The sequence below is a fragment of the Anarhichas minor genome, unplaced genomic scaffold (genome assembly GCF_050575085.1).
Source record: "Anarhichas minor isolate MPS153535 unplaced genomic scaffold, ASM5057508v1 ptg000076l, whole genome shotgun sequence".
Lineage (NCBI taxonomy): Eukaryota > Metazoa > Chordata > Actinopteri > Perciformes > Anarhichadidae > Anarhichas > Anarhichas minor.
The window spans coordinates 83,285-110,017 of NW_027466522.1; the positions used below are offsets into that span (position 1 = coordinate 83,285).

The 26,733-nt window shown below is 43.1% G+C and overlaps 2 protein-coding genes across 5 annotated transcripts in view; one reads left to right on the top strand and one right to left on the bottom strand.

Annotated features, from left to right (window-relative positions):
* fars2 (phenylalanyl-tRNA synthetase 2, mitochondrial) overlaps positions 1-5,531 on the bottom strand; it is a 79,668-nt gene extending 74,137 nt beyond the window's left edge. Inside the window, exons 1-2 of one of the 2 annotated variants that reach the window (XM_076080961.1) lie at positions 5,452-5,531; positions 2,945-3,089 (exon numbers count right to left, since the gene is read on the bottom strand). The gene's annotated coding sequence lies outside the window, so the exon portion shown is untranslated. Of the gene's footprint in view, positions 1-2,944; positions 3,090-5,226; positions 5,377-5,451 lie in introns of those variants that run through there. The other variant, XM_076080962.1, reaches the window with a different exon arrangement.
* Positions 5,532-5,715: 184 nt separating this feature from the next.
* lyrm4b (LYR motif containing 4) lies at positions 5,716-26,225 on the top strand. Of its 3 annotated transcripts, XR_012949458.1 has the most exons (5): positions 5,716-5,831; positions 8,107-8,227; positions 23,798-24,222; positions 24,992-25,210; positions 25,706-26,225. XR_012949458.1 is itself a non-coding variant. In XM_076080957.1 (3 exons), exons 1-3 carry the CDS (start codon positions 5,746-5,748, stop codon positions 25,754-25,756), a joined length of 258 nt encoding a protein of 85 aa, XP_075937072.1. In that variant the 5' UTR covers positions 5,716-5,745; the 3' UTR covers positions 25,757-26,225. The 3 variants fall into 3 exon arrangements, 2 of the variants coding, with proteins under 2 accessions (XP_075937072.1, XP_075937073.1); XM_076080957.1 differs by lacking the exons at positions 23,798-24,222; positions 24,992-25,210; XM_076080958.1 differs by lacking the exons at positions 23,798-24,222; positions 24,992-25,210; positions 25,706-26,225 and adding an exon at positions 9,711-10,335.
* The last annotated feature ends 508 nt before the right edge of the window (positions 26,226-26,733 follow it).

Consider the following 26,733-nt stretch of genomic DNA (forward strand, 5'->3'; position numbering starts at 1 on the left):
TGTTCTCTACCTGCTCGGGTACTCTGTTCACTACCTGTTCGGGTACTCTGTTCTCTACCTGCTCGGGTACTCTGTTCACTACCTGTTCGGGTACTCTGTTCTCTACCTGCTCGGGTACTCTGTTCACTACCTGTTCGGGTACTCTGTTCACTACCTGTTCGGGTACTCTGTTCTCTACCTGCTCGGGTACTCTGTTCACTACCTGTTCGGGTACTCTGTTCACTACCTGTTCGGGTACTCTGTTCTCTACCTGCTCGGGTACTCTGTTCACTACCTGTTCGGGTACTCTGTTCTCTACCTGCTCGGGTACTCTGTTCTCTACCTGCTCGGGTACTCTGTTCTCTACCTGCTCGGGTACTCTGTTCACTACCTGCTCGGGTACTCTGTTCACTACCTGCTCGGGTACTCTGTTCACTACCTGTTCGGGTACTCTGTTCACTACCTGCTCGGGTACTCTGTTCACTACCTGTTCGGGTACTCTGTTCTCTACCTGTTCGGGTACTCTGTTCTCTACCTGTTCGGGTACTCTGTTCTCTACCTGCTCGGGTACTCTGTTCACTACCTGCTCGGGTACTCTGTTCTCTACCTGTTCGGGTACTCTGTTCTCTACCTGCTCGGGTACTCTGTTCACTACCTGCTCGGGTACTCTGTTCACTACCTGTTCGGGTACTCTGTTCTCTACCTGTTCGGGTACTCTGTTCTCTACCTGCTCGGGTACTCTGTTCACTACCTGCTCGGGTACTCTGTTCACTACCTGCTCGGGTACTCTGTTCACTACCTGTTCGGGTACTCTGTTCTCTACCTGCTCGGGTACTCTGTTCACTACCTGTTCGGGTACTCTGTTCACTACCTGTTCGGGTACTCTGTTCTCTACCTGTTCGGGTACTCTGTTCTCTACCTGTTCGGGTACTCTGTTCTCTACCTGCTCGGGTACTCTGTTCACTACCTGCTCGAGTACTCTGTTCTCTACCTGCTCGGGTACTCTGTTCTCTACCTGTTCGGGTACTCTGTTCTCTACCTGTTCGGGTACTCTGTTCTCTACCTGTTCGAGTACTCTGTTCTCTACCTGCTCGGGTACTCTGTTCACTACCTGCTCAGGTACTCTGTTAAGGTACTATATGGGAGTATTTGGGGGAATTTGTTTACCTGCTGTTTTATCAAGAGATGGAGGAGAAACACATCAACATGATCTTGATGATTGATATTCTATTGAGAAGAGTTTTGATAATAATAATAACTGTATTTATGTATTATTAATGTTCACTTTGTCTACTGTTGATGTTGTAGAAGCTGCTGCTCCTTCAATATGATCCACATTATGAAGACCAGAACCCTGAATCTCATCCCAGAGTAAGAAGCAGAGCCTGCTGCTGCATGTTGTCCTGCTTATCATCTTCACCTCTACTGAGAAGCCTTTCAGTTCCTGGAGTCAAACATGAGGCTCTGGAGTCTCCCTGGTTGGTGATTACAGGAGGAGCAGCGAGCTGGACGTTATGAATGAACGTTAACGGAGGCTTCCCTCAGTTCTACAGGGAGAGACAGCTGGCTTCATCTAGACCACAGGCGGACATCCAATAATAATCTGTGTGTCTCATCAATACACCAGGAGGTCTCCTGAATACACAGACGACTGTAGTTACACACTAACTGCTTCTTAGAAAAGCTGAACACATTAAAGTACAACATGTACCTCTGAGAGGAAGTACAGTAAAAAGTACAATATGTACCTCTGAGAGGAAGTACAGTATAAAGTACAATATTTACCTCTGAGAGTACCTCAAATGTGTACTCCTGTCAGTGTACTTGGTTACCTTCCACAGCTGTTTGTTGAATGATTGAATCATACTAAACTCAGTAGATATTATTCCTGCTGTTCATTTAGAAACGTGCTCCAGAGTACAAGATAATGTAAGTCAATGGTTTCATGATGTATTTTAAACATCAGGATCGGACTCCACAGATGTTCCTTCAGTCTTGTAGTCTTTGATTCAAACTGCACATCAAAGCAGAAGCTCATTCTGACACATCTGCATTTTTATTCATTTTCTTTGTGCCAATTAAAGCATGGAGGTCGGGTTTGTTTACGTCAGTGGCTTCACTTTCTGTGACGTTAATATTAATATTATGTGAATTCAGAAATGAACAGAACTTTTACTGTTTGCTGTGACATTCAGAGCATTTAATAAAACATTTAGTTTATTCATAGAACTGAGATTATTTCTTAACCAGCTGTTCTTGTTTTTTCTCCATTTTGTCTTTCATTTTATTTTACTGTATGTTTTCTTTTTTGTTATTTTTATTGTCAAGTCAGAACCTCTGATCCAAAAAATATTTAGTGAAAGAAAACGGTAAAAAAGTCAAACATTTCATTTTATTTGTCTGTATTGTATCGTATGTAAGTTTTTTTTTTCTGACATGTTGCATAATGTATTTTGTGTTTTCTACTCGTGTATTGTATATTTGTGTATTTGTACATTGAACGTATATTTCATTTGTTCTAAAAAGTGGAATTTGTCATGGTGACGTCACTCGTTGGTTTGAGGATGTTCTGAAGCCTCCAGTTCGGCATTTTAGCCGTCGCCATCTTGTTTTTTATCACCCAGTGAACAGGAAGTGACCATATCTGGACTGAGGAGGAGTGACGTAGAGACGCCGTATACGTCTCTGGTAGAGACCTGTCATTCACTGTGTAGCCCCGCTACACAGTGAATGAAAACCGAAAACTGAATTTAGAATTTAGATAGATAGAAAATGAAGATCAGAGATCAGTGTGATGTTCAACACACACACACGCACACACACACACACACACACACACACACACACACACACACACACACACACACACACACACACACACACACACACACACACACACACACACACACACACACACACACACACACACACACACACACACACACACACACACACACACACACACCAGGTGTGCTGATCCGGAGGCGATGGATGTGTGGATGGTTGGATCAGGTTCGGGTCACAGGCTGATGTGTCACAGACCGATTCTTCCACCGGTCTGAACACGAGGAGGCAGCGGTCGATGGGGGTGTGGGGGGGCGTCAGGAGGCCTTGATCCACCAAGGAAAGGAGACAGGAGAGGAAAACTCAATCTGCTGCTCACAGCCATGATTCAAAGAGAGAAAACAAGACGTAGGAAACTAACTGACTGTTTCTCAGGTTTCCTCAGAGATGGAAGAAGAGTCCAACGAACAGACATCTCCATTAATAAACCCAACGTTCACTTCATTGTCCCACATTAAAGGACTCGGATCCTTCACCGCTCATTACGTCATCACAACGAGACACATCCACGTCTGTGCCTCTTATAAATGTAATGATCCGAGTGAATATAAGGTTCTCTGTCTGGGGCTTTTATTGTGAAAGGGTAAGAACAGAAGGAGTAAAGGCTCGGCCATTTTTAATGTGGAGGCAATGAGCGTGATCTCCCAAATGAATAAATATATACAGTAAATAAACATAAAAATATACAAATAAAATAAAAAATAAATATATATAAATAAATATTTATGTAAAACATATAAATATACATATATATAAATAAAGGACAAAGGTGTACTTGTATTTCCATGAAATATTTCACTTCATTGTCAACAACTATAAATTCTTCCTGCACAGATGTGAACATCTCATCGGTGTGTGTGTGTGTGTGTGTGTGTCTGTGATAAACAGTGTTCAGTGACTCTGACAGGACTGAGACCTGAACGCTCCTCTGAGACGGACCGGGCCGGTTCAGGACTAAAGGAAATCCTCCTTTATTGATCCGTGCGTCACTCAGCCGGCTCTGTACTGCTATACTTGTGAGGACGCTCACGGACATGAAACACAGGCGAGTTGTTCCGGTGGACGGTTCCTCTGATCGATGAAGCTGAAGATGAAGAGCTAGTCTCAGCCCTGATGATCACTTATTGATCCAATCAGAGAGAGGAAGAGAGCTTCTCTACTTCCTGTTTCACACGAGTTCAGAGACTTCAAAAGATTCATTGATTCATCGTTTATTAAATAATAATAACGTTTGTTGTTCCATTTGGATTTTGGGCCGTTGGTCAAATTAAATAAGATGTTTCAAGACGTCAACTTCAGCTTTACAGACCAAACAAGTCATTAATTTATTCATTAATTTATTAATTCATTCATTAACAAGCAGATTAATCAATAAGGAAAAAATAAACTATAGAAAAAGCTGGATGTGTTCATTCCTTCTTCTACTTCACAAATATAACCTCACCGAGGTATAGATGGACAACACTCACACACACACACACTCACACACACTCACACTCACACACACACACACACACAGCAGTGCTATTGACCTTTATACTAAAAGACAGCAGGACATCAACACACAGGAAGTGTCTCTGACCTTTCACACATCCACTGCTAAAGAGCATACTGTACACACACACACACACACACACACACACACACACACACACACACACACACACACACACACTCTCTCTCTCTCTCTCTCTCTCTGAATGAGTCGTGTATTAACGGTATTTCTTGCGTCCTCTCCAACATGTCCTCTCTTCACAGAAACGTCTCCTCTGACGCTCATCATGTGACTAACTGACCGTCCTCGACCCTCCAGCCTCTGAGTACACACAGTACTACAGTAGAGGTACTGAGTTACTATATATGATGTCATTCAACCATGGGACACACGTTTTATCAAACTTTGAAGCTGCTTACAGGAACATTTACAGGGATTCTGTGGCCTACAAGTATATTTACTTAAGTACTGTATTCAAAGTTACTACAAGGAATATAATTTAGTACTTTAACTGCAACAGAGTATTTATATATTGTGGTATTAGTACTTTTACTGTAACAGAGTATAAACACAGAACCCCTGCAGACTGCCTCTGTCTCCACCTTGTAGTACTTTGCTGATGTATTTATATATATATATATATATATATATATATATATATATATATATATATATATATATGTGTATGTGTATGTGTATATGAATCCTCTCCACCGCTGTCTCATGGTGAGGTCAGTTTATCACCTGGTGAGACAACCTGACAGTAAAGGTCACACGCACGTGCACACAGGAACACCAGCACCACGTGCATGATAACGCACATGCACTTTTTAGGGACATTCCTGACGTATCACTGCGTCTGTGTGCAGTTTAACGTCATCATAACACACTTTAAAAAACAGACTCACTGTGGAGCTGCAGTCCTGTCAGCTGTGTTTGTAGCAGAGCAGCTAACATGCTAACCCAAAACACAACGTTTTAGAGGAGAATAAACGCATTTTAAGAGCTCAACATGCTGCCAGATATTATCCTAAAGTCAGCCGCTATACCATCACAGTGTCACTCATTCATTAAAACGCATCGCAGGTGTGTTATTGTGCAGGTTTTAAGAGGTTAACGTGAAGCTAACTCACCTTCTGTCGCTTCTCCAGCGTGGAGCTGCTGATGAGTCCGCGGGCGAGCGCCTGTGTTCACACCGGACTTTAAAACCGTGTTTAAATTAACTAATCTAATTTGTTGGTGACTTCTTTTAAACGTAGCTTCTTTTAATATGTATTAAATTCAAAATATTGAATTCTGAATAGTAATAAGATAAGATATTTGGGTTATTTCTGTTCAGGCGTAAGTGAGGACGCATGCGCGTCACCGAGGGTCCTTCTGAGAGCTCTTTACGGTCGAGGAGTTAGCGTCGTTAGCATAGCAACATCATGGCGGCGTCCGCACGAGCACAGGTGATCTCTCTGTACAGAGTGATGCTGACGGAGAGCAAGAAGTTCCCCTCGTACAACTTCAGGTGAGCGATGACGTCAGACTGATCCGAACACACCTGGCGGTCAGGTTTAAAGACGCTAATGTAGCAGCTAACGGCTCTGTTTTTACGTTGTTTACGTTTGTTTACATCGGCCGGACCGGACCGACTCGGTGTCATAACTGTTATTCAATGTGCTTACAAAACACAGCACGTGGTGGAGGAAGAAGTACTCAAGATACTTTACTTCAGTAATAGTAGTAATACTACACAGTGGAAATACTCCTCTACAAGTTAAAGTACTGCCTTTAATACCTCAGTGAAGTAAAAGTATGTATAAGTACTTAAAGGAAGACACTACAGGTGAATAGGGTAAAAAAAATAACTAATAGATATCACCATGAAGCACCGAATGGGGACGATATTGTTGATCAACGATATTGTTGATTGTCATAGTGTTCAACCAATCAGATCTTTAGTTTGACATGTTGGGCGTATTCTTTGACGTGTCAGCGCCTGCTAGCTGGCCTACAAGTACGTGATTGGTCAGTGGGCTAGCGTGACTGTTTTGAAGCTGAAGCAGCGTAAGAGTTCAAGTTGAAAGATATGTAAGACGTTCTGACATTGACATGACATTGTTAGCGTTTTGCTTGGTGTAGCTTTGTTTTTTTAACACTCACTGGCTGAAGGAGGAGAAACGGATTTGGGAGTTACTGACAACATCTTTCTCAAGAAGGACATTTCAGGAAAAGCTGGACATCGTAAGAAAGGGTCAGCCAACCCCACAGCTAGCAGCCCTGTTTGGAGCTGTTTAGAGCTACGCTACGCTAACCTGAGGTGGCTAACCAAGGCAGCAACAAGACACCATAGCACGACAGGACACTCACAAGCTACGGTGCTTTTGAAAACTTTTGGAGAGACCTGAGTGGATCTAAAGCTCAACGAACACGTTCGCAGGAGGACCTCTGGCTGGAACTGAACCGCACCGATGTTCTGTTCAACCGCGTCATTAAACTCGTAGTAATCAAAGAAAGGAGGATGGACTTCGTCTTTAAGTGAACAGCCGCTTCGGTAAGTGAAGTGCTTTGTTTTACCTCTGCAGCAGCGTGACTGCTGTGTTCACCTGTCTGTGGTGTCGTTGTTATGATACGGTGAATATTGTTGGTTAGTTTAGTGTCTGTAGATGATGACGTGTAGGCGCGTGCGTGTGAGCTTTAACTACATTTCGTTGTTCGATCCAGCGTCGTGTAATAAAACATTGAGTTCAGAGAGTTGTTGTTGGATTAATATCGAGTTTCATCCGTTGAAGCCGCTCCTGGTTATGTTTTATTCATCGTGTCCTAAAACCTGGTTTGTATCGACCTACTGCTCCATATTTCATATACTTCATATACTTTAATTGAGTTTATAAGTCTCAGCGTTGACTGGATGAACGTTCCTCTGTGAACAGAGATGAGCTGTTGTGTAAAGAAGTGATGACGAGTTTACTTTGTTTTGTTTCCTCCGTGTTTTGTTTTTGAATTTTGTGAAACTAACTTTTGTCAACGTGAGAGAAGGAGATGAGGAAGGAAGGATTGCTTTGATTAGGAACAGGAGTTACAGTATTGATCAGTAATAAAGATAATACTTCCTACCGTCCTAACCACGTGTGTGTGTTAGGACGGCGTCTTCATCTGTCATAGCACTCGGTGCTCTACATGGACTTCAGAGAGCCTCCAGCCTGCATGTGGAGATGCTGCTGTGTTGAATTATTGAGGAGACAGATCAGAAGTGAAATATCTTTATTGATACAGACTGTAATCTGATTCTCTCCGTTGTCCCGCTGGCACCAGCTGTACCAGCATGCAATGCACGCTGCTACGTGCATTGCATGTAGCACCGTGTGTAGACCGAGTGTCTCCGTCTGAGACCAGTTGAGGTTCTAACTTCATGAAGCTCCAGTTTGTGGTGAAAAAGCAGCGATGAAGGAGTCTGATGTGGTGGAATGACCTGAATATGCCAGACGGTGCTGCAGCCTGCTTCTCTTATGTATTTATATTAAAATGTTGTGAATGGAGTCTGGTGTGAAGGAGTCTCCATGTTGTCTCACCTCTGATGATCTTCATGTTTCTGTATTTGTACTCTGAGGGTTTTTGTGTCTCCGCTGCACATATTTGGTCTTTTTATTATTTTATTTTTCTCTTTATGTGTGTGTGTGTGTGTGTGTGTGTGTGTGTGTGTGTGTGTGTGTGTGTGTGTGTGTGTGTGTGTGTGTGTGTGTGTGTGTGTGTGTGTGTGTGTGTGTGTGTGTGTGTGTGTGTGTGTGTGTGTGTGTGTGTAGGACCTATGCAGTGCGGCGGGTGCGCGATGCCTTCAGGGCCAACAGAAAAGTGGAGGATCCAAAAGCTGTGGAGAGACTGATGGTGGAGGGACAGCAGACACTGGAACTGATAAAGAGACAGGTGACACACACACACACACACAGGGGTTAACCTGGTTAACTAGTATGCAGATGAACACCTGTTTATCGACCGTCCACCTGTCGCACCCTTATTACCGCAGCAGCTCCGGGCTAATCGCCTCACTGTTGGTCACTTTGTTCCCATGATGCATCAGCAGCTTGTCAGCCAATCCCAACAGGGGATTCTCCATCTCTCTGCCTGCCTCTTTCATCTCAGACACACACACACACACACACACACACACACACACACACACACACACACACACACTGCTGCCCATCAGATCTTGCCCTGCGTTTATATTTTCACAGTTTTTTTTCATCTGGTCTGAACTTTAATGATCACATTTACATATCAGCATCAGGAGACGGTCAGAATAACACACCAGACGGAGCAATTGTAATATTTATGAAGCGCGTTTTTTAAAAGAGAAGATAAATAGATAAATAAATATGAGTCTGTGAAAAAACAGGAAGTGGATCAAAGAGAAACCAGACATGAGGAAGAAGATGGATGATTGTTCGGGTTCATCCTGACGGGAACACGAATGATGAACCACATTTCATCACAGTCCAATAGTGAGTCTATGGAAGCCCATTTCTGCCAGAAAAGAAAAAAAAATTCAAATTATTATTATTATTTATTTGCTGGCAGAAAAAAAGTAAAAAAAAAAAGAGAACTGATTTCTTTATTTTTTACTTTTTTTTCCACCAGCATAAAAAATAAAATAAATAAAATGCAGCAACACTTTTGGTGCGTCCATCTGTAACCATAACACTGACCAGATGTTTCCAGCTGCTATAGAAAGTCTAAATGATGAGTCATAGAAGCAGCTCTTCATAGGTTACCCTACATGTGACGTATACATGGATTGTGAGTACATTGAAGACTTCTCTAAACGTGGCTTTACAACACATGAAATACTTCAGTAGCTTGATGTTTCACATGGATTGCTGAGCAAACGCTCCCTTGAATAGAATGTTAAGCAAGAAGCAGCTCTGGAGTATAAAGAATGAAACCAATGTGGCTGAGGTGACGACCTTCAACAAACAGCAACTCAAACTGTTTTTTTTTTATTGTCTTTTTTGCTGGCATGAAAAAATAAATAATCATCATTTTTTTACTTTTTCCCGCCAGCAAAAATAAATAAATTATTATTAATTTTTATTATTTTTTTTAGTTAGTTTAAAAAAACAAAACTTTTTTTTTTTTGGGGGGGTGGATTTTAATTTTTTTCATTGACCATTGATGATCCATATTAACAGATCTAGGATTCTAACATTTTTTAATTTGCTCTTAATTTGGACGTAAAGTCATTAAAAATGTCGACAGCAGAGTAGAGGTGCTGGGTCGTGTGTTCGTCACATACAGGTGTTATCCTTCAGGTGTGAACACAGACTGTATGTAGGTGACGTCACTCGTTGTTTTGAAGCCTCGTGTTTGGCGTTTTAGCCGTCACCATCTTGTTGTTTTTTGCAACCAGTGAACAGGAAGTGACCATATCTGGACTGAGGAGGAGTGACGTAGAGACGCCGTATACATCTCTGGTAGAGACCTGTCAATCAGCGTGTAGCCCCGCCCTAAAGCATCCCCTGCTTTATGGTCTGTTTGACTCTAAATAGACCATAATGTACTAAATGAACATCATGCTGTATTGAAGAAGACTTGAAACTAGAGATTGAGACCATAAACTCATGTTTACAATGTTTACTGAGGTAATAAATCAAGAGAGAAGTAGAGTCATTTTCTCATAGACTTCTATACAACCAGAGGAGTCGCCCCCTGGTGGACACTAGAGAGAAGGCAGGACATCTCTCATGAGAGCCACAGTGGACAGTTTGACCTGGTTGGTCGTGGAGGACGAGCTTTACTGTGTTTTCTGTTTTGTTCTGTTATTAGTTTATTTTTCTCTTTACGTGTGTGTGTGTGTGTGTGTGTGTGTGTGTGTGTGTGTGTGTGTGTGTGTGTGTGTGTGTGTGTGTGTGTGTGTGTGTGTGTGTGTGTGTGTGTGTGTGTGTGTGTGTGTGTGTGTGTGTGTGTGTGTGTGTTTAAATAAAACATCTTGCTTTAAATGACACTGAAGAAAAAATAAAACCACTCTAACCCTCTGAACACCCGAACCCACCGGGATTCTTCTTCTTCTCCTTCTGATCCGTCTTCTTCTCCTGATTCTTCTTCTTCTGGTTGTAGTCGTAAAGAAGTTAACAGTCAGCCATTGTCGAGTATCTTAAAACAGAATACAGTCAGTTACTTGTCAATGGCTGCCAGTTATTTACTGTTATTTATTTTACAGTTCTACCGTTTTAACAGTTATTCCTGTGCGCTGTATTTATGTTTTCTAATTGAAAGATTAAACGTAGTAATATCTACGTAGTGTATTTTTGGTTGCAGTATCTGTATCTTTAGATAAAAGTATTTCTTTAATATGGTATACTTCATGTAATAGTAATTTACAGATTAACAGTATTCTTTGTCCTGTTAAATAATCTTCTACTGTATTTTAAAGTTCTTGACACATTTAACAATAACTCTATTGTTCATGGAGCTTTAATCTGCTTCAACAATAATTCTCCTTCTGAGTCGTGACTCAGACTGAACACACTGACTCTATCTATCTATCTATCTATCTATCTATCTATCTATCTATCTATCTATCTATCTATCTATCTATCTATCTTCAGAGTGACCTCACTCTCTGAGGATATTATTATCTCTGATGTACTTCAGTGAACCAGTTTAGAAACCACAGGAGGAGAGACGCTCCTGCTTTAGCTGCAGAACGTGCCCGAGCATCCTCACGTTTCTCAGTTTTCTTCAGTATCACAGTGATCCAGTGATAGTTGTGTTTATATCTAAGAGTACACGCATGGAAAACTACTTCATACAAGCTCCAGAGTTCATTTTACATGCAGAAATAACAGGTGAAAGAAACCTGATCTGCGTCACAGCTGCTCTGTTATCTGTCGTCTCTTCTTCTACTACTCGTATATGTTGCAGCTTCAACTGCCTAAAACAAAGTTTCTCATTTGTGTCAGTGTGCGTCTTTAAGTGGATATTTCTGTGTGTGTCTTTGTAAGTTCGTTAGGGAGTAAAGATGATGGATTGCAGCTGCAGAGCCGCCTCTTGTTTGTAGAAGAGCAGCTAAACCGGCGTGCTCTTGTTTAATGAGGTGGGAGTGTTTGTGAGCGAGAGAGAGAGAGTTTAGGACGGAGAGCTGTGAGGGGGAAGAAGACGAGAACAAAGAATGTGAAAAATGGAGATTTTGTTCGATGCAACGTATCATCATGTTTACAGTGTGTGTCCTTCCACGGCTGGATTTACTCTCCTCTGAAGAGACATTCCTCACCCGTTACTGCTGCTTAATGTCACCGAAATGTCACACAGCCGTCGGCCATTTTGGCTCAATTGAGATTAAATGCCCCATCCTATGGTGAGTTACACCTTTAACGTTGTGGCTCTCGGGAGGTCGAGCAGAATCTCAGAGTTCAATAAACACTTTTTACATGCCGGGTTGGTTCTCATACGAAGCCTTGTACAGTTGGAACTATAGAAATAAAGTTCTACATGAAATAACATTTGACGTCACATCTTATGAAGAATTCAGAACACTTTGCATTCCTCTCTTAGTCGTGAGGATGTTGTTGTTGTTGCTGATGTGTTTCGACCAAAGACTGTATATAACAAGTGCACACGGTCATTGTGATGTCACCCATTGGTTTGTGGACCAACATTTTAAAGCCTTTATTTTGGTTGTCACCATCTTGGTCTTTGGCCGTCGCCATCTTGGTCTTTGGCCGTCGCCATCTTAGTCTTTGGCCGTCGCCATCTTGGTCTTTGGTCGTCGCCATCTTGGTCTTTGGTCATCGCCATCTTGGTCTTTGGTCGTCGCCATCTTGGTCTTTGGTTGTCGCCATCTTGAGTTTTTGACCATCGCCATCTTGGGTTTTTGCCGTCGCCATCTTGGTTTATGGCCGTCGCCATCTTGGTCTTTGGCCGTTGCCATCGTGGTTTTTGGTTGTCACTTTTGGCTTTCGCCATCTTGGTTTTTGGCCGTCGCCATCTTGGTTTTTGGCCGTTGCCATCTTGGTCTTTGGCCGTTGCCATCTTGGTCTTTGGCTGTTGCCATCTTGGTTTTTGGCTGTCACTTTTGGCCGTCGCCATCTTGGTTTTTGGCCGTCGCCATCTTGGTCTTTGGCCGTTGCCATCTTGGTCTTTGGCCGTTGCCATCTTGGTTTTTGGCTGTCACTTTTGGCCGTCGCCATCTTGGGTTTTGGTTGGCACTATCTTGGTCTTTGGCCGTTGCCATCTTGGTCTTTGGCCGTTGCCGTCTTGGTCTTTGGCCGTTGCCGTCTTGGTCTTTGGCCGTTGCCGTCTTGGTCTTTGGCCGTTGCCGTCTTGGTCTTTGGCCGTCGCCGTCTTGGTCTTTGGCCGTCGCCGTCTTGGTCTTTGGCCGTCGCCGTCTTGGTCTTTGGCCGTCGCCGTCTTGGTCTTTGGCCGTCGCCGTCTTGGTCTTTGGCCGTCGCCGTCTTGGTCTTTGGCCGTCGCCGTCTTGGTCTTTGGCCGTCGCCGTCTTGGTCTTTGGCCGTCGCCGTCGCCGTCTTGGTCTTTGGCCGTCGCCATCTTGGTCTTTGGCCGTCGCCATCTTGGTCTTTGGCCGTCGCCATCTTGGGCTGTTGTGACACAAGAGGGTGGAGCTAAGTACAACTGAACACTGAATTAGAACTTTTTAGGCAACCAAAATGTTACAATTAACCTTCTTAAAGAGAAAACACACTGTTATTCATATTAATGCATACCACCTTTAACCCTGATAGCTCTGCTCTCTGGTCTCTCTCATCAGGTGAAGCAGCTCAACTCTCTGACCAGACAATTAAACCACAAAAGAGCCAAATAGAGTGAAATACATAAATCCTTCAGCTTCAGATTGTAAAACACTGAGTTCACGTTGAGAGTTTATTTACAGAAGACACTCATATAATAAATAGAAATAAAGAACCAGATTTAATGAAGAAGGTTTGTTTTGTTCACTTAATAACAGGAGGCTTCTGATGGGTCGTGTGCAGCTTATTGATCCCGTCGATGACGGGAAAGTCACTGTCTTAGATCTAAAAGCAAACCTTATGACACTGGATCCCTGAGATACTGAAGAAGCAGGCGGGAGCTCCAGAGACTAGCTAGCTAACGGTCCAGCTCTGGAGATGAAGCCGGGTGGAGCGGTTTTGATTTCATACCATTTCAAACAACTTCAGGTCCGACCACACGACGACAAAACCAATAACATGTTCACTGACGCAGGAGATCTGCTGTGAAATCTCAGTTTCCTTTCTGACGCAGTTTCATTTCCATTTGGGGAAAACCAGAGATTTTGGGAAAGCCTGAACCAGACGGGAGCTGGATATGAAAATAGGGCAACACCTCCTCCTCCTCCTCCTCCTCCCTCCCACGGCTCAGAGATCCCACGCCTTTTATCGCCGAGCTTCAGTCACGCTCTCAGTAACTCGTGCTGCCGGTGACTCCGTGCTGCTGAACACAAACAAGCAGAGGGAGCTGTTCAGGTGGATGCAAACAGACCTCCTCCTCCTCCTCCTCTGCCTCATGAAACTTTATACCGAAGCTCAAAATCTGACTCTGTATGAAACCGTGAGCTGAGAAAGACGACTGAACTGTAGCTGGAAAGACTCACCGTCGGTGTTATCTGCTTATGTTGGCTTCACTCTGTTAATATCGGTCAAATTCTATCATTGTAATGATTTCTAGGCTACATTTTAAGTCTGTTTAATGTATCTTAAAAAAACAAACAGTCTATGGATTTAATAGCTACAGTATGTTCTTCTTCTGTGGTGTTATTGTCTGGTACTTTCTTTTATTTGTTAGTTTTTCTTCTATTCTTAGAAGTCTGGGTCTGATGCAATGATGATACTCGATCCACACACACACACACACACACACACACACACACTCCACATGATGCAAGTCATTGACTGAAGAAGGCAATGTGATGTAAGGACAACAGTTAATGACGAGAGGAGAGATGATGGAAATGAGGAGGAGGAAGCTGAGGAGAGGAAGGAGAAACGATGAGCAACATGGAGAAAAGTGAAGAAGAAGAAACGGGAAAAGAGTGAGGAGAGAGGAACATAAAGGATTAGTGCTGTAACGGTTCACTAACGTATCCTCGTGCAACGCTTTGTATGATGTCTTTAAACTAGTTTTTCTTACAAAAGTCCAGAAACGTGTTAATTTCTGCTCGTTACTCGTCTTTAGTCTTTTTCAGGAAAACATGGTGAAATACTTCGTATGGTTGTTTGGGTTAAAATAATTACTGAATTGCGTTACTTGTAAATAAATCAACGTTGCCTTTTTGTTTCACACATGGAAAACAACAATGGTGGATCCATCTGCATCCCTCATGTGTTCATGTGTTCATGAGTACGTGGATAACATACGAAATGATGTAATTACAGCGTATTCATATTATTATTATTCATAACTAAAGCTCCAAACGCTGGATGAGACCAGCCTGGAAAGACCTTTACTCCACAGACGGATGTTGGATATGGAGAAGCCAGCTAGTTAACTAGCTAACTAACTAGCTAGCCAGCGGTGGAGAGGATTGGAGGCTTTCTAGCCTCTGATGTTATACACTTTTAGTTTAGACCAATCTCAGCCGTCTCCTCATCGAGATGACGCCGCCATCTTTGTCAAATTTAGTCCCTGAAACACTCTCGTCACAGTGGTGCGTTCAGGAGCAGCAACCGAATGGGAATTTCCCCCTCTGCGTGTGTTTCTGTTCAGACTGTCGACACGCTGGGTTTCTGTCATTAACCATCGCAGCGCTGCAGAGAAGGAAGAGACGCACTTGAACACGCATCAATAGAGCCGGGCTGAGGGAAGATGAGAGGCAGTGATGTTTGGGAGAAGAGAATCGATGGAGGGGGTTGGCAATCTGCTGGAGAGGAGAGGGAGGACGGACGGACGGACAACAACTTAACATCAGTAAAAGTCCTGGTCCTGACGGTCTGCCCACTGAGTTTTATCAATTATATAATGAAGATGTTTTAAACCTCCTCACTGCTGTGTACAATGAAGGTATAAACAGCGGCTGTATGGGAGACTCTTTTTATCAAGGTGTTTTATGTTTATTGTTTAAAAAAGGTGACGATGCTGATTTGGATAACTACAGACATCTAACTATTATGAATACAGACTATAAAATTCTTGCTAAAATAATTATGAATAGATTAAACGAGAAAAAAAAAAGAGAGGGAGGACATGTTTCAGGAGAGCACAGAAATAAATAAAAAAAACTAGAGACGGAGTGACTCATAAAGGGAGGAGATGAGAGAGACTATGAAACGACAGGCCACTTCACACTAATGGAGGGGAGACGCTGTGTGGCCCCACTTCTACATCTGAGTTTATGTTTTATTCACTAAAAACAACAAAAAAGTGTCACTTTTAGTGCTGAAACGTGGGGATCCTGAGAACACGGTATGTAGGTCGGTTCTGGATAACAAGCATCGAAGTTCAGCAGCCTCGTCAGCAACAACAAGCTAACTGGTGTACGAGTTACTTTCACTTCGGCTTTTTTTAATGCTATCGTTCGTAGATATACCTACAGAAATAAATGAGACGTAAGTCGTAGATATCCAACAAATTAAATTCATATGTATTCCACGTAATCATGAAGCAGGATGTTTAAAAGCTGCAGAGAAAAAAACATCCATCCATCAAATGAACACTTACACATAATAGTGTACTAGATTATGGGTCAATACATGTGGTCCACACACGTCTCTCTCTCGTAGCTCTGCTGGAGGCTGAAGTCTGTCGCACTGGAGAGCAATTCATGTTTTGTTCCTTTACAGTTTCTGTGTGGACTTCACAATAGTTGAGCAGAACAAAATAAGCGTTAAAAGGAAAGTCCTTAGTGTTGTCTAAACCTAACTGAGTAGTTTCCTGTGAAGACTGAAGTGTATTTTGAAAAGACTGTTCATACTGACGGAGGAAGAGACTTTATATCCTAAAAGGAGACCAGAGGAAGAGACTGGAGGATGAGGAAAGAATAAAGGAGACGTATAGCAGCACTGGCAATTTATAACCAGCTATCCTCCTCTTCCTCCTTTTCATCTTCCTCCTCCTCGATGTCTCTCGGTGCAACGGACTGAAACGGGATATCACAGCGAGGGAACTCCACACACACACTGTGTAAGCACAGTTTGCCTTCATCTCTTCTGGCTCTCATTAGTGTGTGCTCAGAGTGGAAAGAATTAAGGTTAAGAAACCTCAGATTTACAAAGAAACTCCTCATTACTGTTGTACCGTGTGTGTGTGTGTGTGTGTGTGTGTGTGTGTGTTGGTGGGCGTGGCCCTGCCTTCTTAGCATAATCACATTTAATCATTATTTTTACTGCGCCGTGATTGGTTGATGCCGGGTGTTGACTAACTGCTAATTGGTCAGAAGGCTTTTTTTTGAGTCATTGCGGCCAATTAACAAGACGGGAGACGGTGGGCGGGACCTCAGGAAAGGAGATTTCCAAGGACACACACACACACACACACACACACAACATACAGAAAGAGGGGTGTGTAAACGAAGACGTCCCATTGGTCCTTTTTAAAGAAGACTTGCGCTCACACACACACACACAAGGAGAGCTGAGGGAGGCTCTTATCAGTGTGTGTGTGTGTGTGTGTGTGTGGGGCCTTCAAAGGTCAACACAGCCGTAGTGTCAGTCTCAGGTGTGTCCTCGTGTCAGCGTCGGTCTCGTCTCTGTCGGGTTGTCTTCAGACGGGATCAGTTCTCGCTGATTGATTTAACCTTTGAAGAAAAGAACCACAAATATGTTTTGAAGGCAACCCCAATACAAGCAATATGTTGACTGATGTAGTATCTGGCAACTCACAGACGCATTGATCCGAACACATCAGTGAAATATTCATTCACCGCTCATTTGATTCCCACCAAAATATGCAATCTGGCAATATTACGTCAACAATTGAGTTGTTCCATCTTGGTTACGGTTGGGGAGGATCGTCGTCTGGTTTTATTCAGAAAGACTTCTCAGTGAGAAAATAGTGAACTGAGAGATGGAGGGACTTATAAGGAGAGGGAAAAATCAATATTCTGTATTGTTGTCAGATGACGTTTGTGGACTAATGCGATGCTTTGGAAGCAGTGACTTTCCAACAGTGTAAAATGTAGTTGAACTGGCAGAGAGAGAGAAATGAAAGCAAGAGGTGAAGAGAAACCGCCAGCAGCTGAAGAAAAAAAGTAAAAAACTGCATGCTTCAAAAGAAATGGACGAGAACTATGTTTGAAGCAGACTGCAGCCTTTAAACATGGACTCACAATTCAGCAATTTGAGTTTGACTGTTTACAAATGCATCCTGATTCGGTTTGTAACCAAAACACACATAAGTATCTTAAGAAGATTAAAGTGCTATTAGTTTGATTCCTGCCTCACTTGCACTATTTCAGTTGTTCTTTTAGTTCTACTGTTATGAAAAGCAGTTAAAAAAGAGAGAGTAGAGTGAAGGACGACTGCACTGAACAATGCCAGGAGGAGGGACAGAAAACAGTGCGGAGACGGACAAAAAGGGTTGTTAACGGGTCTTTGAACGTTCATGAATAATTCATGAGGAGACGACGCCAGAGGAGGTTCAGGCACTTTGGAAAACACACAGGACTATTCACCAGGACATTCAAATACCACCAACACGGCCCTGCTCTGCACCTTTAATACTCCACCAACACGGCCCTGCTCTGCACCTTTAATACTCCACCAACACGGCCCTGCTCTGCACCTTTAATACTCCACCAACACGGCCCTGCTCTGCACCTTTAATACTCCACCAACACGGCCCTGCTCTGCACCTTTAATACTCCACCAACACGGCCCTGCTCTGCATAGCTAGGGGACGTAGAAGAACAGAGAGGAGGAAAGAGATTAAACGAGGGGATTTGACAGTGCAATCTGGCATTGAGACACCTCACACACACTCAGCAGGTAAGCAGAGGACAAATTAAGGGAGGCAGGGAGGGACAAACGAGGAAGATGAGGGGGTTAAGGGGAAGAATCCAAACGGAGTGATTTAATTGGCTGGATTAGCATGAAACAAAGCAGCAGGATGTGTGAGATGCGGAGACGTTGTCCTTCAAAACACTTCCCCACCGTGCTCAGCTGTCCTTGAGCAAGACACGGAATCGTTCTGGCCTGCAGCGCTCCGTGATGTAGAACAGCAGATTAAAGATGTTCTGTGTCTAAATGTGAACATGGATAAACCGTCAGAGCAACACAAAGACATCAGAGACTTCCACAGCAACAAAGATTAACAATCTGCTGATTCTCTCTTGCGTCTGCCAGAGTTATTTTTAAGTTGTTGTTGGTCAAGTCAATCAAAGAAGTCGGAGTCGAGTCAAGTCCATCGGGACACTTCAAAGTCGAGGATTGAGATTAGTCCAAGTCAGTCGAGACAACTTTAATTCATGCCTCAGGTCTTATAAAAGCAAGTCCTACGTCAGTCCAGACTCGTAGTCAAGTCAGTTGAGGCAAGTCTCGAGTCATAAGGTCAAGTTTCAAGTCAGAGACGGGTCCACCACGAGCACAAAGTCAGATCTCAAGTCAGTAGAGACGGTCTCGGATGAACCAAGGTCCATTGAGTCACAAGTCGAGTCTAAAACTTGTGCAATACTTCGGGTCTTATCAAAGAAAGTCTTAAATGAGGTTTCAAGTCAAGATCAGTCCAAAACAAGTCATTGATTAAACCAGATACGCCCGAGTCACAAGTCAGGAGGACTAAGTAAAGTCTCAAGTCAGTTGAGGTGAGTCCAGCTATGTTGACCGGCTGGTTTGACGTGACCCTCGTTGTATTTGTGGGCTGAACGTCTGTAACCCGACGCTTCCACAACACGTCGTTGTATTGTGACAGCTGACGGTGTGCTCGCTCTGCCAGAGCCCTAAAATATATAACGCCGTGTGTGAGCAGAGCGGAGCTCAGCCCGTCTTCCCTAGAGAAATAAAACAGGTTTTAAAAGAGAGATGAACAGAGTGAACTGTTCTTTTGTTTTGTGCTTCAGGCGACTGAGTTTGTGAAAACTGATTAAGCTCCTTAAAGGTCCCAGCGAGAGACGAGAGAGACGAGATGAAAGCTGTGAAGGGTTTTATCTCCAAACAGTTCCTCCTCCATGCACCACACTTTGGTTAAGTGTGTGTGTGTGTGTGTGTGTGTGTGTGTGTGTGTGTGTGTGTGTGTGTGTGTGTGTGTGTGTGTGTGTGTGTGTGTGTGTGTGTACCCCAGCACTGATGATGCTGCTGAGGTTAACATCATTTCACACACAGATGAACTTTTAAAGTCGTTCTCACTTTTTATATTACATTATATTATATTATATTACAGAATGCTGTTTTTAACCCTTTGTTCTCCCGGATTACTCCTCCAAAGCGTCCTAGTTCACCCTGTGGGTCATTAACTGTGTTTAGTTGAGCCACTGAATGGCAGCAGATACAGTCAAAGCACCGTCTGGTACGGTGGGGTTGTCCTCCTCTTCCTCAGGAGATGTTCACGCTGGATCTAAATGATGAAGTCTGAGTTGGACGAGATGAGATGAGGCCTGACTCTGGATGTGTTTGTGCCTCCTGCTGCTCTCATCTCCTGACAAATGGAAAAAAAACTGGAGATCTCCTTCTGCTGAGTTTATTATCTACCTGAGCACCTCCTCATCCTCCTCATCCTCTCTCTCCTACGGACCTCCATGCGTTTCATTCTGACAAGCGTCATGCCGTCTTTTCCATCTCTCCCCCCTTTTGACAAGAAAAAGCTCATTTCCTTTAGTGGGAGCCGCTCCTCCGGCCTCCTCCAGTCGCTTCATCTCTTTCCTCCCAATTTCACCGGCTCTTTAACCTCCCATTGTTGCTGTCTCCTGCTGTTCGGGGCAGCATCTTCTATTTTTTAACCACACACCACTGTGGATGCTTTTCAGCTAACACTAGCAGCTACTTTTTACCGTCCACAAACTACAGTTTCCAAAATGATCATGAAGTGAAATCAGCACCTCTAAAAAGCAGTGTCTACCAGCTGTCCTGTAGTCGTTGATAACTAGTAGTTTCTACCAAAACGTTCACATTAACTGAGACGTGGCAGTAAGAGGAACTCTCTCCTCGTGACGTACACATCTCTACATGTGAGTTGGGTGTCGATGGTTTGAACGTGGTTGGATTGCATCGACGCTCTCAGAAGAGCAGCAGTGATGCTTGACGTACAGATCTTCAGTCTCGTGTTAGTCTTACACCTCCTGCCTGGTGGGAGTACGATGGAGGTCAGTCAGTCACCACGAGGATGATGTATGAAGGAGGCAAAGTTTAGCCTTCCATTATAACACGGATCACTAGTGAGTGTCTTTATGGAGGAAAGGAGCGTGACGGGTGTCACTGCATGTGTGGCTCTAAAACAGTTAACCTCCTGATTAACAGTGGTTGTGCCGACGTTGTCTGGGGTCGTTTAGCTTCTCTTTGTGGTCGTTTAGCTTCTCTCTCTTTGTGATCGTTTAGCTTCTCTCTCTTTGTGGTCGTTTAGCTTCTCTCTCTCTGTGGTCGTTTAGCTTCTCTCTGTGGTCGTTTAGCTTCTCTCTGTGGTCGTTTAGCTTCTCTCTGTGGTCGTTTAGCTTCTCTCTGTGGTCGTTTAGCTTCTCTCTCTTTGTGGTCGTTTAGCTTCTCTCTCTCTGTGGTCGTTTAGCTTCTCTTTGTGGTCGTTTAGCTTCTCTTTGTGGTCGTTTAGCTTCTCTCTGTGGTCGTTTAGCTTCTCTCTGTGGTCGTTTAGCTTCTCTCTCTTTGTGGTCGTTTAGCTTCTCTCTCTCTGTGGTCGTTTAGCTTCTCTCTGTGGTCGTTTAGCTTCTCTCTGTGGTCGTTTAGCTTCTCTCTGTGGTCGTTTAGCTTCTCTCTCTTTGTGGTCGTTTAGCTTCTCTCTCTCTGTGGTCGTTTAGCTTCTCTCTGTGGTCGTTTAGCTTCTCTTTGTGGTCGTTTAGCTTCTCTCTGTGGTCGTTTAGCTTCTCTCTGTGGTCGTTTAGCTTCTCTCTGTGGTCGTTTAGCTTCTCTCTGTGGTCGTTTAGCTTCTCTCTGTGGTCGTTTAGCTTCTCTCTGTGGTCGTTTAGCTTCTCTCTCTCTGTGGTCGTTTAGCTTCTCTCTGTGGTCGTTAAGCTTCTCTCTCTTTGTGGTCGTTTAGCTTCTCTCTCTCTGTGGTCGTTTAGCTTCTCTCTGTGGTCGTTTAGCTTCTCTCTCTTTGTGGTCGTTTAGCTTCTCTCTGTGGTCGTTTAGCTTCTCTCTGTGGTCGTTTAGCTTCTCTCTCTTTGTGGTCGTTTAGCTTCTCTCTCTCTGTGGTCGTTTAGCTTCTCTCTGGGGTCGTTTAGCTTCTCTTTGTGATCGTTTAGCTTCTCTTTGTGATCGTTTAGCTTCTCTCTCTTTGTGATCGTTTAGCTTCTCTCTCTTTGTGGTCGTTTAGCTTCTCTCTCTCTGTGGTCGTTTAGCTTCTCTCTGTGGTCGTTTAGCTTCTCTCTGTGGTCGTTTAGCTTCTCTCTCTTTGTGGTCGTTTAGCTTCTCTCTCTCTGTGGTCGTTTAGCTTCTCTCTGTGGTCGTTTAGCTTCTCTTTGTGGTCGTTTAGCTTCTCTCTGTGGTCGTTTAGCTTCTCTCTGTGGTCGTTTAGCTTCTCTCTGTGGTCGTTTAGCTTCTCTCTGTGGTCGTTTAGCTTCTCTCTGTGGTCGTTTAGCTTCTCTCTCTCTGTGGTCGTTTAGCTTCTCTCTGTGGTCGTTAAGCTTCTCTCTCTTTGTGGTCGTTTAGCTTCTCTCTGTGGTCGTTTAGCTTCTCTCTGTGGTCGTTTAGCTTCTCTCTCTTTGTGGTCGTTTAGCTTCTCTCTCTCTGTGGTCGTTTAGCGTCTCTCTGTGGTCGTTTAGCTTCTCTCTCTTTGTGGTCGTTTAGCTTCTCTCTCTTTGTGGTCGTTTAGCTTCTCTCTCTTTGTGGTCGTTTAGCGTCTCTCTGTGGTCGTTTAGCTTCTCTCTGTGGTCGTTTAGCTTCTCTTTGTGGTCGTTTAGCTTCTCTTTGTGGTCGTTTAGCTTCTCTTTGTGGTCGTTTAGAGTCTCTTTGTGGTCGTTTAGAGTCTCTTTGTGGTCGTTTAGAGTCTCTTTGTGGTCGTTTAGAGTCTCTTTGTGGTCGTTTAGCTTCTCTCTCTCTGTGGTCGTTTAGCTTCTCTCTGTGGTCGTTTAGCTTCTCTCTGTGGTCGTTTAGCTTCTCTCTGTGGTCGTTTAGCTTCTCTCTCTTTGTGGTCGTTTAGCTTCTCTCTCTGTGGTCGTTTAGCTTCTCTCTGTGGTCGTTTAGCTTCTCTTTGTGGTCGTTTAGCTTCTCTCTGTGGTCGTTTAGCTTCTCTCTGTGGTCGTTTAGCTTCTCTCTGTGGTCGTTTAGCTTCTCTCTGTGGTCGTTTAGCTTCTCTCTCTCTGTGGTCGTTTAGCTTCTCTCTCTCTGTGGTCGTTTAGCTTCTCTCTGTGGTCGTTAAGCTTCTCTCTCTTTGTGGTCGTTTAGCTTCTCTCTGTGGTCGTTTAGCTTCTCTCTGTGGTCGTTTAGCTTCTCTCTGTGGTCGTTTAGCTTCTCTCTCTTTGTGGTCGTTTAGCTTCTCTCTCTCTGTGGTCGTTTAGCGTCTCTCTGTGGTCGTTTAGCTTCTCTCTCTTTGTGGTCGTTTAGCTTCTCTCTCTTTGTGGTCGTTTAGCTTCTCTCTCTTTGTGGTCATTTAGCGTCTCTCTGTGGTCGTTTAGCTTCTCTCTGTGGTCGTTTAGCTTCTCTTTGTGGTCGTTTAGCTTCTCTTTGTGGTCGTTTAGCTTCTCTTTGTGGTCGTTTAGCTTCTCTTTGTGGTCGTTTAGAGTCTCTTTGTGGTCGTTTAGAGTCTCTTTGTGGTCGTTTAGAGTCTCTTTGTGGTCGTTTAGAGTCTCTTTGTGGTCGTTTAGCTTCTCTCTGTGGTCGTTTAGCTTCTCTTTGTGGTCGTTTAGAGTCTCTTTGTGGTCGTTTAGAGTCTCTTTGTGGTCGTTTAGCTTCTCTTTGTGGTCGTTTAGCTTCTCTTTGTGGTCGTTTAGCTTCTCTTTGTGGTCGTTTAGAGTCTCTTTGTGGTCGTTTAGAGTCTCTTTGTGGTCGTTTAGCTTCTCTATGTGGTCGTTTAGCTTCTCTATGTGGTCGTTTAGCTTCTCTTTGTAGTATTTGTATTGAGTTCCCAACAGTCACTTCAGACAGGGGTTCTGGTCCAGGGGCCCAGACCTGGACCCTGCAGGCCGGTTCAGTCTTCATCATGATAATAACAAGCCGACTACCTATCACCTTCTGACTCTGGTTGGGGGGGGGGGGACACACCAGGGGCCCTTAACCCGGACATGGAGAGAGACACTGGTAGAGAAAGCAAACAGCCACATTAATATCCCAGCATGCTTTGCCTTCATTGGATGCTGACCTGCTGTTTCTGCCTTAATTGGGTTATTCAGAGCCAAATGAAATATTCCTGTTTTTATTTTTAGAGCTCTTCTTTTATTATTCATTAAAGTGAAACTGACTGAGAGGACGGACAGAAAGAGAGACAGACGGACGAGAGACGGGCCACTGCAGAGATCAAGACGAATCTAAAGAGACAAAAAACAAACTGATGGAGAGAGAGGGAGAGGGAGCGAGAGCGAGGGGCCTTCCCTTTGTTACAAACCACAGCCGCAACAATTTACATGAGAGCCAAGCCTCCTGCGAGCTGATTGGTTCAGAGAGCCGCCCGCCTCCCCGCCACCCCCCTCCCTCCTACGCCACACTCCAGCCAATCAGGACGTCACACACGGGGCTACTACCAGGGGAGAGGGAGAGAGAGAGGGAGAGACGGAGAGCTGACGGCAGAATAATTGATGAAGACGAGCGACATGATGGTGAAGCTCAGGTACCTGTGGAGGGATTGTGCCCTCTGGTGGTGCAGCAGAGACATAACAAGTAAACGTTCACTTTTTATTTAGTTAAAAGTCTTAATACCACAATACAAAGATACTTTATGTACCTATTTATTACAAATAACACTTAGTTTTCTTTTTTCTAAATGAACTTTGTTAGATCTGTGAGATAACAATGAGGATAAATATTAAAAACACATTTAACTCAGACTTCCAACATCAGAACTAAAGAGGTCTCACTTTTATTAAATGAGTAATAATCATGTGTCATGAGTCATGTGAAGTGTGTTGACGTAATAATACGTCGACACAGTTCACTTGAATTTACTTTGATGGACAAACGATTGTCTCTCTTTTTATTCTCTATATTTTTATTTATATTGTTATTATTTGTCTTTTATTTGTAGGATGAATCCGGCCCCGTTTTTATTCTGTATTTATTTAGAATATTAACGTCAGAGCCCGTCTGCTTTTTGAATAAACTTTATTCGTTGTGAAATAGTTCCTGAACGAGTGTTTGTGTCCTGAAACAGCTGGACACATCAGTGTGTCCAGAGACACACTGATGGACAGACAGGACAGCTACTGTGTGTGTGTGTGTGTGTGTGTGTGTGTGTGTGTGTGTGTGTGTGCGTGTGCGTGTGTGTGTTACTGCGTGTTTGTGGGTCATATTTGGTCATGTTCTGTAGATGAGTCGTGTCGTTGTACAGAAAAAATAGAAGAAATCAATTGTGAACTGTGGTCCAAAAGCGCACACACACACACACACGGCTACATCACACTCCATAATTGGCTCTTTTCTTTGACAACAGGGTCCAGACGGGTGGTGTTGACATAACGCAGTGAGGCTCTCTGGACTCGTGTTTGTTCAGAATGACCTCGTGTGATGGACAACAAGCAGACGCAACTCACACGAATGACTGAACAATAACAGTATTCAGCACGGGGGGAGAATCACTGATGAAGGTTGCATCCGGCAAGCCAGAGCACGGACCAATCGGGAGCTACTGGCAGCTGGGGGCGTGGCTTAAGTGTGCTAAGTAGCTGCTATTAGCATCAGTTGCATAGTTATAAAAGAAGTGGACGTGGTCAACCTGACGTTTTGGGGGCGTCGCCATCTTTTGTCCACCAGGGGGCGACTCCTCTGGTTGTATAGAAGTCTATGAGAAAATGACTCTACTTCTCTCTTGATTTATTACCTCAGTAAACATTGTAAACATGAGTTTATGGTCTCAATCTCTAGTTTCAAGTCTTCTTCAACACAGCATGATGTTCATTTAGTACATTATGCTCCATTTAGAGTCACACAGACCATAAAGCAGGGGATGCTTTAGGGCGGGGCTACACGCTGATTGACAGGTCTCTACCAGAGACGTATACGGCGTCTCTACGTCACTCCCCCTCAGTCCAGATATGGTCACTTCCTGTTCACTGGTTGATAAAAAACAAGATGGCGACCATCAAAACGCTGACGTTGAGCATTTGTTCTGTGAACTAAAGACAAAATGAATTATTGTCTCCTGCAGGTGACCATAGGGAAGATGTACGAGACCCAGAAGAACGTGGTGGAGGACTAACCCCCCCCCCCCCCATCAAACAGGAAGTGACATCAGAGACCGGATCACTGCCCTGACATCATCGCCGGCCATCTCGTACAGCTGGGAGGAGGTGGAGGTGTGAAATGCATTGTGGGAGATGTAGGACAGAGTGAAGCTGTGGAGCTCCTGGAGTTCTGTTCTTGGATGCACCGATCGGCTTCTGATCGTTGAACAATCTACTTGTGTTGTTCTGCTGCTTCTTGTCTGTATTTATGACAGAATCAATATATTGACCTGCTAATTATCTGCACGATAATTTCATAGAAAATGCCTTTAAACACTTATTTCACTGCTCAGATTATTAAATTGGTGATTTATAGAGAATTGAAAATCAAGTGAAAGTTCAGTTTTTATGGTTAATAATCTTTGTCTTAATTATTCATCTCTAATGTTTCAGATTATTCAGGTTTTAGTCTCAATATGTGAAATAAATCAAGTTAGAACATCATGTTGGTCAAACTGTCGGACGGATTGAACTCCTGATAACATTTAAATATAACTATATGTATATATATATGTATATATACATATATATACATATATGTATATATACATATATGTATATATATGTATATATGTATATATACATATATATACATATATGTATATATGTATATATGTATATATACATATATATACATATATGTATATATGTATATATGTATATATACATATATACATATATGTATATATACATATATACATATATACATATATGTATATATGTATATATACATATATATACATATATGTATATATGTATATATGTATATATACATATATACATATATGTATATATACATATATGTATATATACATATATGTATATATATGTATATATACATATATATATATACATATATGTATATATACATATATGTATATACATATATGTATATATATGTATATATACATATATATATATACATATATGTATATATACATATATGTATATA

Coding starts and splice junctions, on each gene's coding strand:
- lyrm4b (XM_076080957.1), top strand. CDS start 5,746: ATGGCGGCGTCCGCACGAGCACAGGTGATCTCTCTGTACAGAGTGATG. Junction 5,832..8,106: donor TTCCCCTCGTACAACTTCAG/GTGAGCGATGAC, acceptor GTGTGTGTGTAG/GACCTATGCAGTGCGGCGGG. Junction 8,228..25,705: donor TGGAACTGATAAAGAGACAG/GTGACACACACA, acceptor TGTCTCCTGCAG/GTGACCATAGGGAAGATGTA.